At 42.5% G+C, this 18,709-nt stretch overlaps 1 protein-coding gene across 1 annotated transcript in view; it reads left to right on the top strand.

The window, feature by feature from the left end:
• The window catches only part of dnaaf11 (dynein axonemal assembly factor 11), a 48,708-nt gene extending 38,757 nt beyond the window's left edge, over window positions 1-9,951 (top strand). Inside the window, exon 12 of the mRNA XM_032532262.1 lies at window positions 9,715-9,951. Coding sequence (XP_032388153.1) covers window positions 9,715-9,931 — 217 coding nt within the window. The 3' untranslated portion in view covers window positions 9,932-9,951. The remainder of the gene's footprint in view (window positions 1-9,714) is intronic.
• Window positions 9,952-18,709: the final 8,758 nt, after the last annotated feature.

Raw genomic sequence — 18,709 nt, 5'->3', positions numbered from 1 at the left:
TTTACATAAACAGGTGTAGTATTACAGTTGTTTTACATAAACAGGTGTAGTATTACAGTTGTACCACTAAGGTGTAGATACAGTAGTTTTACATAACAGGTGTAGTATTACAGTTGTTTTACATAAACAGGTGTAGTATTACAGTTGTTTACATAAACAGGTGTAGTATTACAGTTGTTTCATAAACATGTAGTATTACCAGTAAAGGACCCCCCTTAAGGGTGCAGGGGTCGGGTACCTTCCTTTCCCTCTCCTAACCCAGCCTTGAACCTTTTCCACCTTTTTTTGAGCCAAATTTTCCTACTGGTTGTTTTGGTTTTACCTTTAAGGGTTAATTAAAAACCAAAATTGGGGGGGAGTTTGAGAAAAATAAACCCTGTGAGGATTTTCATAAAAATTAATTTTCCCTAAAGGGTGTTAAAAAAAGGGGTAGTTTTTCATAAAGGGGGGGAAATTTTCCCTTGTTACAGGTTTTCAAAAACAATAAAGGGAACAAAAACACAAATTTTTAAAAAGGGGGAAAACCCAGGAAAAAAAAGGTTAGCAATGACAAAAAGGTTTAGTTTTTGGAAAAAAATGGGTCAAGTTTTAAATTTTTTTTAAAAAAAGGTTTGTAAAGGGTTTTTTTAAAAAAAGGGTTTTGTAAATTTTGGGTTAAGGGGGGTAAAGGCCGGGGGTTTTTCCAATGGGTACAAGAAAACCCCATTTTCCGGGGAAGTATTGACGGTTTAAAATTTTTTAAATTTAATTTTGGGGAAAATTTTAAAAAATAAAGCAAAGGTGGTAACCTAAAAAGAACCCCTTTTGTGACCATAAAAAAAAATTTTTAAAAAGGAGCCCTTAAAAATGGAGGAATTTTAAAATACGGGGGAAATTTTTACGGGGGGGTTTTTTAGAGTTTAAAAAACAGGAAGGGAAACTAAACAAAGGGGGAAAGAGTTGAGGGGGGGGAGGGAGAAAATTGGTTTTTAAAATAAATTTAAAAATTTTTTTAATTTTGGAAAGGTTTGAAATTTTTTGTAAATTTTTTTTGGTGCTTTTAAATGAAAAAAAACCTCAAAATTGGGGACTTTTGTTTTTTTTAAAAAAAAAAAAGAAATTTTCCCCTTATAAGATAAAAGGTGAAAAAAATTTAAAAAAATTAATCTTTAGGAGTTTTTAAAAATTTAAGTTTGGTTCAGGGGGTGGGGGGGGGGGGGGGGGGGTCTTAAGGGCGGGGATGAGTCCCTTTTAAAAACCCCTTTTTTAAATTAAAAAGGCCAGGATTTTTTTTTTTTTTTTTTTACAAAAGCTCTTTCAAAAATTTCCGTTTTGGTTTTTAAAAAAATTTTTTTCCAGCCCCTTTTTCCGCAAAAAAAGTAAAAAATTCCTTTTAAACTTTTTTTCCCAGGGGGGTTAAATTTTTTTTGGGGGGGGGGGGGGGATTTGGGGGTAAATTAAAGGGGGCCCCAGGAAGTCCCCGTTTTGGCCTTCCGGACGGGAGAAACGGCCGGGTTTTCCCCCTTTTTTCCGGGGCCTTTAAAAAAGGTTGCGGGGGGGGGGGAGGTGGCTCCGGGGCCTCCTCCCCTCCTTTGGGGCCCCCACGGGGGGGGGAAAAAGGTTAAATTATTTTAAACCTCCCCCCGGGGGGAACCCCCGGCTAATTCCCTTTTTTATTTTTTTTTTTTGGTTTTGGGTTTTTGTCCACCTGAAACCCGGGGGCCCAAATTTTTTTTTTACCCCTTTTGTTACCGGGGAACAGGAACAAAGGGGCAACACTTTTCCCTTTTCAATAAAAAAGGGGGAAACCCACGGACCAGGGGTCACCCCCCCTTTTTGCCACGGGGGGTTTTTAAAATTAAAAACCACGCCCACGGGGAAACCATTGGCCAATCGGGGTCACCCGGGTTACCCGGGCCCAAAACCCTGATACCCTGAACACACTGAACACCTGATACACGCACTGGTTAAACCTGAAAACACTGAAAAACCCACTGAACACAGGGGGAACACACTGACCCACGGGGGAAAGAAATTTAAACCCCAAAAACCCAAATGCCAAATTAGTCCTTTAATGGGAAGGCACCTGAAACAGGGGAAAACAAAGGGGTTCAAAGTTTTTAAAATGAAAATAAACCCAAAAGGGGTTTTTTAAAAAAATGAAAATGAAAATTGAGAAATACAGGTCCACCATGCCCAAAAAAACTGCCCAGAAAAAAAATTTTAAAAACCCCCTTGCCCTTTTAAAGGTTGTTTTCCCGTGGGGAAGTTGAAAATCCAAATTTGGTTGGGGGCTTTTAAAAGAGTTTTAATTTTGGGGGGGTTTGGGCCCTTTGTTAAAATGAAATTTTAGCAAATTTTGGGAAAATTTCCGGCCCAAAAAACAAAACCCCCGAAAACCACAACACACCGACCCCAAAAAAAAATCCCCCAAACCCAACCCCCCGGGACCCCCAAAAAACCCCCAAAACCCAAAAACCCCCAAAGCCCCAACCCCCGGCCCCAAACCCAAACAGCCCCAAAAAACAAAACCCCAAACACAAACCAGACCCCAAACCCCCACCACACACACCGCCCCCAACACACACACACAGCCCCCAAACCAACACACACAGACCCCAACACACACACCCACAGACCCCAACACCCACACACAGACCCCAACACACACACAAAAGCCCCCAAAACCCCACACAAACGGCCCCCAACCCAACACAAAAGCCCCCAACACCCCACAAACAAACCCCCCAAAAAACCACACACAGACCCAAAAAACCAAAAAACGGGACCCCAACCCACACACACAGACCCCAACACCACACCCCCCCCACACAAACAGACCCCAAAAAAACACCCCACACGGGACCCCCAAACACACACCCCACGGGCCCCCAAAAACCCCACACAAAAACCCCCCAACCCACACACACAAAACCCCCAAACCACACACAAACACCAAAAAAAAACCCCAACACACCAACGGGCCCCAACACCCCACACAGACCCCAACACACACAAAACCCCCAACACACCACACACACAAAACACAGCCCCAAACACACAAAAACCCCCCAAACACAAAACACAGACCCCAACACACCACCCACGGGACCCCAACACACACACACAAACCCCAACACAACACACACACACACCCCACACAACACACGAACCCCCCAAAAACAACACACAGACCCCAACACAAACACAGACCCAACACAAAACCCCACAGAAAAAAAACAAAACCCCCACACAACCACACACACAAAAACACCACACAAAACACACAACACACCAAAAAGGCCCCCAAACCACACACCCACGGGGACCCCCCAACACCACAACAGACCCCAACACACACACACCCACACACACAAAACAAAACCCACCCACCCAAAACCCACACACAAAAACCCCCCACACCCCCACAGCCCCCAACACAAAAACAACAACCCCAAACACACAAAAACCCCCACACACACACAGACCCCCCACCCCAAAAAAACAGCCCCCAAAACCCCAACACCCCCCAGACACCCCCCCACAAAACCCACACAACCCCAAAACCCAAAACCCCACAACCCCCCAACACAAAACCACGGGGAACCCCAAAACCAAACACAACACACAAATACACACACCCCACAACACAGCCCCCAAAACCCCACACCAAAAGGGACCCAACAAACCCAACACACAACACACACACACACCCCACACACACCCCAAAAGAAAACACACCAGACCCCAAAAGCACACAACACAGACCCCAACCAAACAAACAAAACCCAAACCCAAAAACAAAAGACAAAAACACCCACAGCCCCCAAACACCCCACACACAGCCCCCCAAAAAAAATACACACAGCCCCAACACACACCCCCCACAAAACCCAAAACACCACCCACAGCCCCCCAAACCACACACGGGACCCCAACACACCCACACAGCCCCCCAACACACACACCAAAAACCCAACAAAAAAAAGGGCCCCCAAACCACACACACACAGACCCCAAAAAAACACACCCCACAGCCCAAAAACACACACCCCAACACACCCCACACCACAACAACCCCCAGCCCCCAACCCAACACACAGACCCCAACACAAACACAGACCCCAACCAAACACACCCAAAAAACCACACCCCCAGACCCAAACACACACACACACAAACACGCCCCCAACAAAAACAACACAGCCCCCAACACAACACAGACCCAAAACACACACACACACGGGCCCCCCAAAAAACCACACCCCCACACCCCAGCCCCCAAAACACACACACAGACCCCAACACCCCCACCCCCCACACACACAACCCCCCACACAGGCCCCCCAACAAAACCAGAAAATTAACCCCACACACCCAAACACACACCAAAAAAGGACCCAAAACAACACTTACACACACACACACTCACAAAAGGGGCCCCCCAAACACCCCAAAGACACAACAAGACCCCAAAAAACACAAAACGCCCCCCAACACACACACCCAGCCCCCCAACACACACACAGACCCAAAAAACACAAAAAAAAACCCAAACAAAACACACACAAACACACCCCACACACCCACACACCAACAGCCCCCAACACACAAAACACAGACCTTAAACAACCCCCAACCCCAACAAAACCCCAACACAGACCCAAACACACACAACACACACACCAAATCACACAAGCCCCCCAACACCACCCCGAACAAAAACAGACCCCAACACAAAACCACAGCCCCCAACACACACACACGGGACCCCAACCCCACACACGGGACCCCACACACGCCCCAACCCCCAACAACCCCCACACACACCCCACAAACAAAAACAGACCCCAAACACAAACACACACACACAGCCCCCAAAACACACACCAGACCCCAACAACACACAACAAAACCCCAACACACAACACACAGACCCCAAACACACAAACAACCAAAACCGAACCCCAAAACACACCAACACACACAAAACCCCCTAACACAAAACCCCACACACACGGGGGGGGGGGCCCCCCCAACACACACCCCGGACCCCAACACACACATACAAAACACACACTCACCACAGACCCCAAACAAAAAAAACCCACCACACAGCCCCCAACACACAACACAGACCCCAACCAAAAACCAAAAGGGGGGGGGGGGGACCCCAACACCACAAACGGGCCCCCAAAACACACACACCCAACACACACACACACAGAACCCCAACACACACACACACCACAACAGCCCCCAAACCCACACAACAAGACCCCAAAACACACACACGGGAACCCCAACACCCACACAGCCCAAAAACACACACAAAACAGACCCCAAAACACACAAACGCCCCCAAAACCACCACACAACAAACACCCCCACACACACAAAAAAGGCCCCCAAACACACACGGGACCCCAACACACACACAACACCCCCACACACCCCAACACACACCCAGCCCCCAAAACACACACCACCGCCCTTAACACACCAACACACCCCACACACACACACAGCCCAACACCCAAATCCAAAAACCACACATTTCCACACACAGACCCAAACACAAAAACCACAGACCCAACACACACACAGACCCCAACAACACACACAGGACACACACACACACACACACAGACCCTAACACACACTACACACACACACACACACACACCACACCACACACACACCACACACACACACACACACACAGACCCCAACACACACACACACACACACCACACAGACCCCAACACACACACACACACACACATACACACACACAGACCACACACACACACACACACACAGACCCCAACACACAAACACACACACACACAGACCCCCCCCCCCACACACACACACACACAGACCCCAACACCACACACACACACACACACACACACAACACACACAAACACACAGACCCACACACACACACATACAGACACACACACACACACACCACACACACACACACACACACACACCCACACACACACTCACCACAGACACACACACAACACACACACTCGCACACACACCCACACACACACACACACACTCACACACACAACACACGTGGGTAATCAGAGAATCCCCAGAGCTGATTCCGTGTGGTTTCCAGATTATTAATTGCTGAATGGAACGACTTCATTGTTGTGGGATGGGAGTGATGAGCTCAGGGGAGTGGGAACCATTTGGGTTAATGGCTGCAGAGCTTGCGGTAGAATAGACAATCATCCTCATGGGGATTAATTAATGGATGCTGGTCCCTTCAGGATGCTGGTCCCTTCAGGAACAGGTTCCACTGAGCTGCAACGCATATCTGCATGAAGCCAACTCATCCCGGCTTATATAACGTCGTATTATTGTTCAGATTGGTGTCTGTCCCTGTGTCAAGTGATTGAAATTCTCCATTTCCTGTTTTATTTTGAAGGTTCTATGTTCTCTCTTGACTTGTCTTGTTTTGTCGGCTTGTTTTTAGGAGTCAAGTGGACTAAGACAGTTAAAGAAGAAATGGCATTAATTGTTTTGGGTTCATCTCTCATCATTTATGAGACAGTTGAGACTCATAAATCATGACCCAACAAGGCTAATTCGGGTTTTTATCCCAAATCATCGATTGCACAGAGATTTGCATGGGTTGGTGGAAGACTATATTCGCTTATTTTGCAAAAGGGGTTCAATTTGGGGGTAAATCCCTCAAGAAAAGGGGCTGTTTTTCAATTAAAAAAAAGGCAATTTTACATAATTTTGGACCATTATTATCACCACATCTGTGTCTCAAAACCAAGCTAGAAAGGATTAAAAAAAGGTTATTGTTCAATGTGCCGCTCTGGGTGGACTTTGTCTGATTTTTTGAGTTTCTTATCAAGATGTGCATCTTTTTTGCAAGCGTGCCGTCATCAGATATTCACAAAACATCACAAACGTCTCAGAGTGGGAACCCGGAGAGAATCCATGTCCCTGTGAGACATCAAACATACGCTGTAGGACATCTGGTCATTTGTTATTTCACCGCTCTGGAGCAGCGTGATGTAACACCTGAACTGGACTTCTTATGTGCACAGTGATATTTATGGTGTGCACGTCCTGCCCTGTGCCTTCGAGCCACATACATCACAATAGATCACATCTAGACCAGGTCCCATGGTGACCCTACACAGGCGCATCCAATCTGGAGAAGTTAGACGTCTCTGCACCGACATTACCAACACAACAGGGGTTTATCTACAGGCTTTACTGTCAACTTGACCTCATGTTGTCCTCATGTTGTCCTCATGTTGTCGTCATGTTGTCCCCATGTTGTATCATGTTGTCCCATGTTGCCCTTAGTTGTCCTCATGTTGCCCTCATGTTGTCCTCATGTTGTCCTCATGTTGCCTCATGTTGTCCTCATGTTGTCTTCATGTTGTCCTCATGTTGCCCTCATGTTGTCCTATGTTGTCCTCATGTGGTTCCCATGTTGTCCTCATGTTGTCCTCATGTGGTCTCCGTTGTCCTATGTTGTCCCATGTTGTATTCATGTTGTCCTCATGGGCCTCATGTTGTCCTCATGTTGTCCCCATGTTGTCCTCATGTTGTCCTCATGTTGTCCCCATGTTGTCTTCATGTTGTCCTCATGTTGTCCTCATGTTGTCCTCATGTTGTCCCCATGTTGTCCTCATGTTGTCCTCATGTTGTCTTCATGTTGCCTCATGTTGTCTTCATGTTGTCCTCATGTTGCCTCATGTTGTCCTCATGTTGCACTCATGTTGCCCTCTGTTGTCCCCATGCTGTCTTCATGTTGTCTCATGTTGCCCTATGTTGTCCTCATGTGTCCTCATGTTGTCCCCATGTTGTCTTCATGTTGTCCTCATGTTGTCCCATGTTGTCTTATGTTGTCCTCATGTTGCCCTCATGTTGTCCTCATTTGTCCTCATGTTGTCCCCATGTTGTCTTCATGTTGTCCTCATGTGTCCCCATGTTGTCTTCATGTTGTCCTCATGTTGCCCTCAGTTGTCCTCATGTTGTCTTCATGTTGTCCTCATGTTGCCTCATGTTGTCCTCAGTTGTTCCCCATGTTGTCCTCATGTTGTCCTCCTGTTGTCATCATGTTGTCCCCATGTTGTCTTCATGTTGTCCTCATGTTGCCCATGTTGTCTTCATGTGTCTCATGTTGTCTTCATGTTATCCATCATGTTGTCCTCATGTGTCTTCATGTTGTCCTCATGTTGCCCTCATGTTGTCCTCATGTTGCCTCATGTTGTCCTCATGTTGTCCTCATGTTGTCTTCATGTTGCCCTCATGTTGCCCTCATGTTGCCCTCATGTTGCCCTCATGTTGTCTTCATGTTGCCATATGTTGTCTTCATGTTGTCCTCATGTTGCCCTCATATTGCCTCATGTTGTCCTCATGTTGTCCTATGTTGTCCTCATGTTGTCCCATGTGTCGCATGTTGTCCTCATGTTGACCTCATGTCCTCATGTTGTCCTCATGTTGTCCCATGTTGTCCTCATGTTGTCCTCATGTTGTCCCCATGTTGTCTTCATGTTTGTCCTCATGTTGTCCCATGTTGTCCTCATGTTGTCCTCATGTTGTCCCCATGTTGTCTTCATGTTGTCCCCATGTTGCCCTCATGTTGTCTTCATGTTGTCCTCATGTTGTCCTCATGTTGTTTTCATGTTGTCCTCATGTTGTCTTCATGTTGTCCTCATGTTGTCCTATATCAATGTTCTTTTTAATTCCCCAAAATAACATGATTGATTCCAACGCTCTTTGCCAAGTACAAATCTCTACTTTCATTAATTTTGGGTCTTATTCTATTTTATAGCATTGTAAAACAAAGTGAAGTGTTGTTGAAATAGTATTGAGTAAAAGTTGACATATTCCAGTCTGTGATTATCATCAACATCCATTCCTTTAATTTTAGTCTCAATAATTCCTAATTTCTGCTTTTCTAACTCCAACATTAGGGATAATTTCCCATAAATTAGGTTTATTGACCAAAAATTCCCAAAATAACTGTAAAACTAAAGTTAATAAGTTAGTGTTACGTAGTGTTGAAAACGTCAAAAAAAGTGACAAACGTTGAGAAAAGGGACAAAAAGGTAAGAAAATCTTAAAAACATCGATAAAAAGCGCCAACAAAAGAGTTGATTTTTAACACAAGGGTTAAAGAAAGAAATCCAAACAGACATGTCACATGTTGTAGCTCTCAACCCCCCCAATGTCAAACCCAAGGTTACCCCCTTGTCTTTGATGTGTTGATGAGGCGCTGATTGATTCAGGTTAGTTAGACGGTGACTGTACGTTGATTTATTCTTCTTCTGGGGATTTAAATGGGTTCATGAAGGACGGTGGCCGATGTTCAGATTAGATTGTAAATTCTGGAGTGTGGTCTAGACCTGCTCTATCTGTAAAGGGTCTCGAGATAACTCTTGTCATGAATTGATACTATGAATAAAATAAAATTAAATTAGATTGTAACTACTGGCAGGTGCCAAGGTCATAATATTTTGGAATTTCTAATTAGTTTTAATTTTAGTGTCGTAAATAAATTGTGGAGTGGGGACAAAAATGTAAATTTCTTTTGAAGAAATTGTTGACATAATCGTCAAAAACGTTGCAAAAAAGCAGCGTAATTGAGGGGGAAAAAAGCCTCAAATGTTGAAATAAATGTGCCAAAGTGACAAAAACATTGACAAAAAGTGACCAAATGTTCCTTTTGTGATTGAGCAGAAGACCCGGCGTCCCTGAGACGGGGGACGTGGCCCCCGGCGGGGGCCGCCCGGGGGGTCGACCCCTGCCAACATCTTTTCCGCGGCGGGGGCCCAAAACGAAGGCCGTGGAAAACCCCCCGGAAAGGGGTCCACCCCCCAGCACCCCCCCCCGGGCCCCACAGCAGCTTCCCCCAGGGGTTTTGTGGACGCCCCCCGATGTCCCCCAGGGTTTATAAAAAAAAATCACCACTAGGGGGTTAAAAAAAACCCCGGGAGCCCTTTAACCCTGGTGGGGTCCGGGGGTCAAAACGACCCTTTTTCAAAGTTGTTATATCAGAAATAGGGGATTTTTTTCAACCAAATTGCAAAAAAAAAAGGAGGGTTTTCCAGAAAAACAGTCTTGGGTTAAAAATTCCCTTAATTGTTTTTGGGGGGGTTTTTTTTTAAGTTTTATAGCATTAAAATTCCCTTTTTTTTTTTTAAGGTTTAAAAAACCCGTATTGGGATTTAAATTTTGGACTTTTTACCCATTGAATCCCCCAAAACTTTCCCGATTTAAACTATTAATAAATAATAAAAACTATAAAAGGGCATAATTTCTCCCTTTTTTAAACAAAAAACAACTTAGTATAATTTTATAAAATGGGGTTTGTTGACCATAAATTTCCCCAAAGAAAAGGTAAACACCTGTTACTAAACCAGTCGGGTTTTTTAAAAAAAGCCCCAAACAGCTGGAAAAAGGGGCAAATAAATCAAAACCAAAAACGAAAAAAAACTCAAAAAAGGGCACATACAAAAAAAAAAATTTTAAAAGGGTTTTTAAAGTAGATTTCAGGGGGCGGGGTTTTTTTATGGGCCCGTTTAGCGGCCCGGAAAAAGGGACGGAATCTTTTTCATTTAAATTTTGGGAAAAGGCCCCAGGAAAAAACTTTTTCAACGGTTTTAGTTCACTTTTCCCTGCGTTGTTTTGAAGAAACGGTTTGGGGTTAAATGGACTTTCTGATATTGTCTTTTAATCTGATTTTGCCCTTCTTGTGCAGTTTAATGTCTATTTTAAAAACCCCTTTAAAAGGGGAAAAGGGCTTTGGGGATACAGTAAACATATTGTTGGCCCAAAGACCAATTTTATCCCCAAGACTGATTTTTCAGGGTTTTTATAAAAACTTTTTTACACCCGGGGCCCCTAAAAAAGGAAAAACTCGGAGGGGGGTTTTGAGAGTTCGAGAGAACTCGAGCATTTTCACGGTTAAAAAGCAGCGAGATTTTAGATTTTTGTCCCTTTTGGAACGGACCCGGGCAAATTACAATACGTGTGTTGTCCGTTGGGGTTTTGTGTTTGGGGCCAAAACCCGTGAAAAGGGTTTAATTGTGGGGCCCCGACAGTTGTGGGGTAAAAAATGTTTGGGACCCCCCAATTTTGGGGGGCCCGGGGGTTAAGACTTTTTTTAGGTTAGGGTTAAATTGGGTTTTATGGTTAGAGTAAAGGGTTTGGGCTGGGGTTTGGGGGAAGGGCAATTTAACAGAAAGGGGGCAATTTTAAAGGGTTCAAGGGCCCAAATTTTTACAGAAAGGGCAAAAGTTTAGGAAATTTTTTAGGGTAAGGGCTAATTTAAAAGGGAAAGGGGGCTAAGTTTGGGAAAAAGGGGCCCTAAGTTTCCGGGTTAAGGGCTAATTTTAGGGTAAGGGCAATTTTACAGTAAGGGCAAATTTTTTAGGGTAAGGGCTGGGGTTACAGAAAAGGGAAAGTTTGGGTAAGGGTAATTTTCAGAAAGGGCAAAATTTAGGTTAAAGGAAAAGTTACAGAAAGGGGGCAATTTACATAAGGGTAAGTTCCCGTAAGGGCAAAGGGTTAGGGTAAGGGCAAATTTACATTTAAGGGGAAAAAGGGTTTACATAAGGGCTAATTTTTAGGGTAAGGGCTAAGTTTAAAAGTAAGGGCTAATTTTTAGGGTAAAGGCAAGTTTGGGGGTTAAAGGTTTGGGTAAGTGCTAAGTTTGGGGTTTAAAGTTTGGGGGAAAGGGCCCTAATTTTTAGGGTGAATTTTTGGATGGGGGGAAAAAAGTTTACAGAAAGGGGTAATTTTGGGGGTTAATTTTAGGATAAGGGCTAATTTTAAACAGAAAGGGCTTTTTAGGGTTAAGTTTGGGGTAAGGGCTAAGTTTAGGGTTAAGTTTAGGGTAAGGGCTATTTTGGGGTTAAGATTAGGGTAAGGGCTAAGTTTACAGTAAGGGCAAATTTTGGGGTTAATTTTAGGAAAGGGCTTAATTTTCGGGAAGGGTAAGTTTAGGGTTAAGTTTGGGGGAAAAAAGGGGGCCAAAAAAAAATTTGGGGTTTAAGTTTAGGGTAAAGGGCTAAGTTTCCCTTTAAGGGTAATTTTGGGAAAGGCTAAGTTTACAGAAAGGGCAATTTTCCGTAAGGGTAAGTTTAGGGAAAGGGGGCCAAAGTTTACAGAAAAGGGCAAAGGGTTTTGGGGTTTAAGGGCAAAATTTGGGGGTTAAGGGAAAAGGGTTTGGGGGTTTTAAGTTTAGGGAAAGTGCAAAGGGTTTAGGGTTAAGTTTACAGGTAAGGGTAAGTTTAGGGTGGGCAAAGTTCCGTAGGGCTTTTTAGGGTAGGGTTTTAATTTAAAAACAGAAAGGGAAAGTTTCGGGAAAGGGGGCCTAAGTTTCAGTACGGGCTAAGTTTGGGGATAAGTTTAGGGTAAGGGTAATTTTTACAGAAAGGGGTAAGTTTGGGGAAAATTTTAGGGAAGGGGCAAGTTTACAGAAAGGGCAAATTTTAGGGTAAGGGTTGTTTCCGTAAGGGCTAAGTTTGGGAAAGGGCTAATTTTTACAAAAAGGGGGCAAAAGTTTACAGAAAGGGGTACGTTTAGGGAAAGGGCTAAGTTTCCCTTTAAGGGCAAATTTTAGGGAAAGGGGTAATTTTACATAAGGGCTAAGTTTGGGGATAAGTTTGGGTAAGGGAAATTTTCCCAGTAAGGGCTAATTTTGGGGGGTTTAAGTTGGGGTGGGGGTAAGTTTGGGGTTTTTAAGTTTGGGTTTTAAGGGTTGGGGAAAGGGGGCAATTTTTCAGAAAGGGCAAGGGTTTATTTTTTAATTTTGGGGGAAAGGGTAATTTTAGGGTTGTTTGGGGGTTTAAGGGTTAGGGAAAGGGCCAATTTTACAGAAAGGGTAATTTTAGGGTTAATTTTTTAGGGTAAGGGCAAAATTTAGGTTTTAGTTGTATGGTTAAGGTTGGGGAAAGGTGCTAGGGAAGGTTTATGTCAGTGTGGGCCCCCACAAAAAGTGCCCACGCTCTTGGGTGTGTGTGCTTGGGGGTGTGGTGTGTGTGGGTTTTGTGTTTTGGGTGTGTGTGTGGGGGTGTGTGTGTTGTGGGGTGTGTCCCGCGAAGCCCCCAAGGGGGACAAAACCCCTTCTTTCTTTTCCCAAAATTTTGAAAGACTTTGGGATAAAACACTCAGGTATTATAACGTTAAACCTGTGTTATGTTGAAACCCGAGAAAAAGCTAAGCAAAAGTAGAAGGGGGGACTTTGTTTTGTGCAAAAACAAAGAAAAACCCAAAAATAAATTTCTACAAAAAAAAGGGATTTTTTTCCTTGGAAGTTTGGGGGGGTTTCCCAAAATTTTCCAAAAAGTTAAACATAAAAAGAGTACTGACACTTTTGGGAACATCATAAAAAAGTCAAAAAAAATTCAGGCAAAACCACTTTTTTTTTAAGTGTTTTTGGGTTTTTGGGCCCCCGGATTTTTGGATCCATGTTTTCATTGTGGTTATGTAAAGTGTTAGCAATCTTTTAAACTGACAAACATAATGTTTATGATATTAAGGCTCAGTTTTAACTGGATCAAAAATAAGAGGTCTGTCCCCCGAACGTATTTTCCCGAAATAAGTTCCCATGGTGGTCCGTTGGACAAAAGCATTACTGTTGTTATTTTCCATTGAACTGAAAGGTTCACGACCCCTTTAACGTCTTCAAACTCGGCTGTTTATTTTTTCAAGAATGAATAAAATCTTCAGGGAGAAAATACAGTTTTTAGTGTCTTAGTTTTCTGTTTTTTGGGGTCTTGTGAACTGAAGCTGAAAAGGTCACAACGCTGCAGAAATCTGGAGAATCACTCATCCTGGTTGGTGGTGTGCGTCGCCTGTGGCCCGCGTTGTGTGTTTTGGACGCTCCGTTGTGTTTTTTGCTTTTCCTGTGATGCTCGTCCCTGAGTTCCCGTCCTCAGAAGCTCAGAAAACCCCAGATCCTGCCAGACTTGGATCACAGAGGCCCAGAGGACACGGGTCCAGAAAGCTTGTCCTGAGCTCATCTCTCCTTGAAACTCTGCAGAAGTCTCCTGCTTTTCCTTTTGGACCATCCCCCCCCCCCCTCGGTGGAGGTCACGACTCCGTCCTCTCCTCCCTCGGAGTGCCGTTGCTGCTGCAGCATCAGCGCCTTGAGAAATCCTTCTGGCTCTGGACCGTGTTTTCCTGCTGACAGCTCCTCTCGTCTCCCACCCCCCCCAACGATCTATATCTGGACTGCGTGGCTCGGATCCTCCTGGAGGTTTTTGATGTTTTGTGGTCGCTTGTTCCGAAACCACACGTGTCCAACATACTGTCTCGTGTCTCTCAGAGACATAGTCAGGTCTGAGGAGGTTCTGGGTTTCTAACATTGTAAAATAGAGATTTAGATAGATAGATAGATATGATAATAGATATAGTCTAGATAGATAGTAATAATAGATAGATAGATAGTAGATTGATGTTGATAGATAGATAGATAGATAGATAGATAGATAGATGATAGATATAGATAGATAGATGATAGATGGATGTGGATAGATAGATAGATAGATAGATAGATAGATGATAGATGATAGATAGATGGATGGATAGATAGATAGATAGATAGATAGATAGATGATGATAGATAGATAGATAGAGAGATAGATGAGATAGATAGATGATGTAGATAGATAGATAGATAGATAGATAGATAGATAGATATGATGATAGATGGATAGATAGATAGATAGAGGATAGATAGATGGATGGATAGATAGATGGATAGAAAGATAGATAGATAGATGGATAGATAGATGGATAGATAGATAGATAGATGGATAGATAGATGAAGATAGATGGATAGATGGATAGATAGATAATAGATAGATAGATGGATAGATAGATGGATGGTAGATAGATAGATAGATAGATAGATAATGGATGATGGATGATAGATAGATAATAGATAGATAGATAGATAGATAGATAGATAATGGATGGAATAGATAGATAGATGGATAGATAGATAGATGGATGATAGATAGATAGATGGATAGATAGATAGATAGAGATAGATAGATAGATGGATAGATAGATGGATAGATAGATAGATAGATGGATAGAGTAGAAGATAGATAGATAGATGGATAGATGGATAGATGGATGGATAGATAGATAGATAGATGGATAGATAGATAGATAGATAGATGATGATAGATAGATGATAGATAGATAGATAGATAGATGGATAGATAGATGGATAGATAGATAGATAGATAGATGGATAGATAGATAGATAGATAGATGGATGATGGATAGATGGATAGATGGATAGATGGATAGATGGATAGATAGATTGATAGATGGATAGATGGATGGATAGATGGATGGATAGATGGATGGATAGATGGATAGATTCATTCATCCCATAAAAGGGGGATTTTCCGTATTACAGCAGCAGCATTTTCTTCAATAACAGCAAAAAACAAACACACAAACAAGTAAACACACAAGAAATACAGGCAAACAATAGACAATGATGATATGGTGGACTGAGTAAGCAAAATGGCGTCAAAGGGATTTTAAAGTGCGGTTGCCATTAAACAAGAAACAATATTGAGGTGTAAGTGACGACAAGAGAGACAGAAATTGAGATTTTAAGAATTGCGGTATCAGTACTGGGGTTTTAACTTTGATCATTAGAGTAGATTTCTGTTTTTAGGAGACATACGACGCCGTTAAGGCAACCGAAAGATCAGCGTTCAAATCCATCCAAATTCATTGTTCTCATTTCCTATTTCAGAACTGTCCATAATGTTCAAACTGTTCATATTGTAATATAATAACATAATACTATTTATCCCAGCATCCTTTGCACTATGCTCCACATTTAAATAATCTTAATGATCTCGTCATTGCACTCATGCCTCTACATGGTTTCTGTTTAGAGTATATATATATTGTGTACATATTAGTGTAGTTTTGTAGTTTTGGTTGTTTTATACGTGTAAGCACAGGGTGAGTAACGATGCTCCAAAGAAAAATTCCTCGTATGTGTCCTCATACCTGGCAAATAGAGCTGATTCTGACCCCCACCCCCCGTGTCATATCAGCACAATGAGATGAAAGATGGCCGAGCTGCTTCAGGTGCTACTTCAGGTGGGGGGGGGGGGGGGGGGGGGGAGTTATATCCCCCTTCCAATACCACCATGGATATAGAGCCACTGCCATAATACTTGCTCATGAACTTCAATGTCCAATGGAAAATAATCTCAAAATAAAACAGCACAACATGGTGTCGACATTAATCACAGCGCTTTCAAGCCCGAGAGAGGAGCTCACTTTGTGGAAAAAACTAAATACTTTCACCCAGGAAACGCTCGTTTAAATCCAAACCAGGATCTTTTCCCCAAATTAACGACTTCTTTTGGGTCCTGCATGAGGCTCACCTTTCTGGCTAAACTCCACTACCATCCCGTTGCTCTGGACCAAGACCAGTGGAGTCTGTTAGAAGCTCTTTCCCGGTGATGCTGAGCGTTACCGCGCAGCCTCCAACTGAGCTGGAAGACGTAGATGTGACGTAGCAACCTGTCTGGAAGCTGTAAGTCTTCTGGTAGCTGTGCAAGAGAAACAAGAGACACAGGAACAGGCTAATTACTGCTAACTAACATGCTAGTTAACATTAACATAGGCACAGGCTAATTACTGCTAACTAACATGCTAGTTAATATTAACATAGGCACTGGCTATATACTGCTAACTAACATGCTAGTTAACATTAACATAGGCACAGGCTAATTACTGCTAACTAACATGCTAGTTAATATTAACATAGGCACTGGCTATATACTGCTAACTAACATGCTAGTTAACATTAACATAGGCACAGGCTAATTACTGCTAGCTAACATGCCAGTTAACATTAACATAGGCACAGGCTAATTACTGCTAACTAACACGCTAGCTAACATTAACATAGGCACAGGCTAATTACTGCTAGCTAACATGCCAGTTAACATTAACATAGGCACAGGCTAATTACTGCTAACTAACACGCTAGCTAACATTAACATAGGCACAGGTTAATTACTGTTAGCTAACATGCTAGTTAACATTAACATAGGCAGAGGCTAATACTGCTAACTAACATGCTAGTTAACATTACATAGGCACAGGCTAATTACTGCTAACTAACATGCTAGTTAACATTACATAGGCACAGGCTAATTACTGCTAACTAACATGCTAGTTAACATTAACATAGGAACAGGCTAATACTGCTAACTAACACGCTAGCTAACATTAACATAGGCACAGGCTAATTACTGCTAACTAACATGCTAGTTAACATTAACATAGGCACAGGCTAATTACTGCTAACTAACATGCTAGTTAACATTAACATAGGAACAGGCTAATTACTGCTAACTAACATGCTAGTTAACATTAACATAGGCACAGGCTAATTACTGCTAACTAACATGCTAGCTAACATTAACATAGGCACAGGCTAATTACTGCTAACTAACATGCTAGTTCACATTAACATAGACACAGGCTAATTACTGCTAACTAACATGCTAGTTCACATTAACATAGACACAGGCTAATTACTGCTAACTAACATGCTAGTTAACATTAGTAATTAAACCTAAACAGCTGATGAAGTCCAAACTGTCTGAGAGCGTCTCCTGACCATACGGTGATTTGTCGACTATGGGACAGTAAGTCGCGTGGTTATGATGCAATCATTAGCCTATTTCCATAAAAAACGTCTGCTACGGAGCTACAAGCTAACGGAGCCTTTTATACATTGTTGTGTTTCTTTAGAAATAAACAACAGACAAATAGAGTCTTTAAACGCTTCAGATGTGAAGTTATTCGCTGTCAAAGTGGCGCCAAAATGAATGGGAGTCAATGGGATGCTAACGGCAGGTGATGGCTTCGTAGCATTAAAATGGCGCCATGGGAGCTACGCTTAGAGAGGAGAGGCTGACCCCCTAGACCAGGACACCTTACTTCGTGCGTTGCCCCCGTCAGAACTACTGCCGCCACTAGAGGGCGCCGCCACTAGAAATGTGAAAATGAGTCCTCAATAAGTCGTTAACGATGGGGAACGCGATCTCAAGATGCCACACATATTTTTAGTTTTAACGTATAGAAATAACTTCTTTTCAAATATTTTGGACAATTTTTGAAGTTAAGTGGTTCGACCTGCCACTTTGTGTTTTTCCGGGTTGAATTTTCAACATTGTCTTCTTTTTCTACACTTTTAACGTTGTCTACGTTTTTGTAAATTTTCTTCTTATTTTATGTCACTTTGATGTTTTTTTGTCACTTTTTCAGCGAATTAAAAAAGGTTTTTTTCTTCAACATTTGTCACTTTTCTCAACGTTTTAGACAATTTTCTTCCCACGTTTTGTCACTTTGATGTTCTTTTAATTATGTTTTAGTCAAATTTGTGAAAAAAAAAAATTTTCTTGCTTTTTCCTATGTTTTTGAGGGTTTTTTTGTCACTTTTTCACCGTATGAAAAAGAATGTTTTTGTTGATTTTTTTCCTGCATTTTTTGAATATGTTTTAGTCAATTTTTTTTACAATTTTGTGTCGCTTTTTCACAATGTTTTTGAGGTTTTTTGCCAGTTTTTCGGATTTTCTTTTTCCCACTTTTTCAGAGTATAAAAAAATGATTTTTTTTTTCAACATTTGTCCCTTTTCTCAACGTCTTTGTCAATTTTATTCCTATTTTT

This window comes from Etheostoma spectabile, chromosome 12, assembly GCF_008692095.1.
Source record: "Etheostoma spectabile isolate EspeVRDwgs_2016 chromosome 12, UIUC_Espe_1.0, whole genome shotgun sequence".
Lineage (NCBI taxonomy): Eukaryota > Metazoa > Chordata > Actinopteri > Perciformes > Percidae > Etheostoma > Etheostoma spectabile.
The sequence above is the reverse complement of the archived record's forward strand: the minus strand, read 5'-3'. Positions and strand labels throughout refer to the sequence as shown.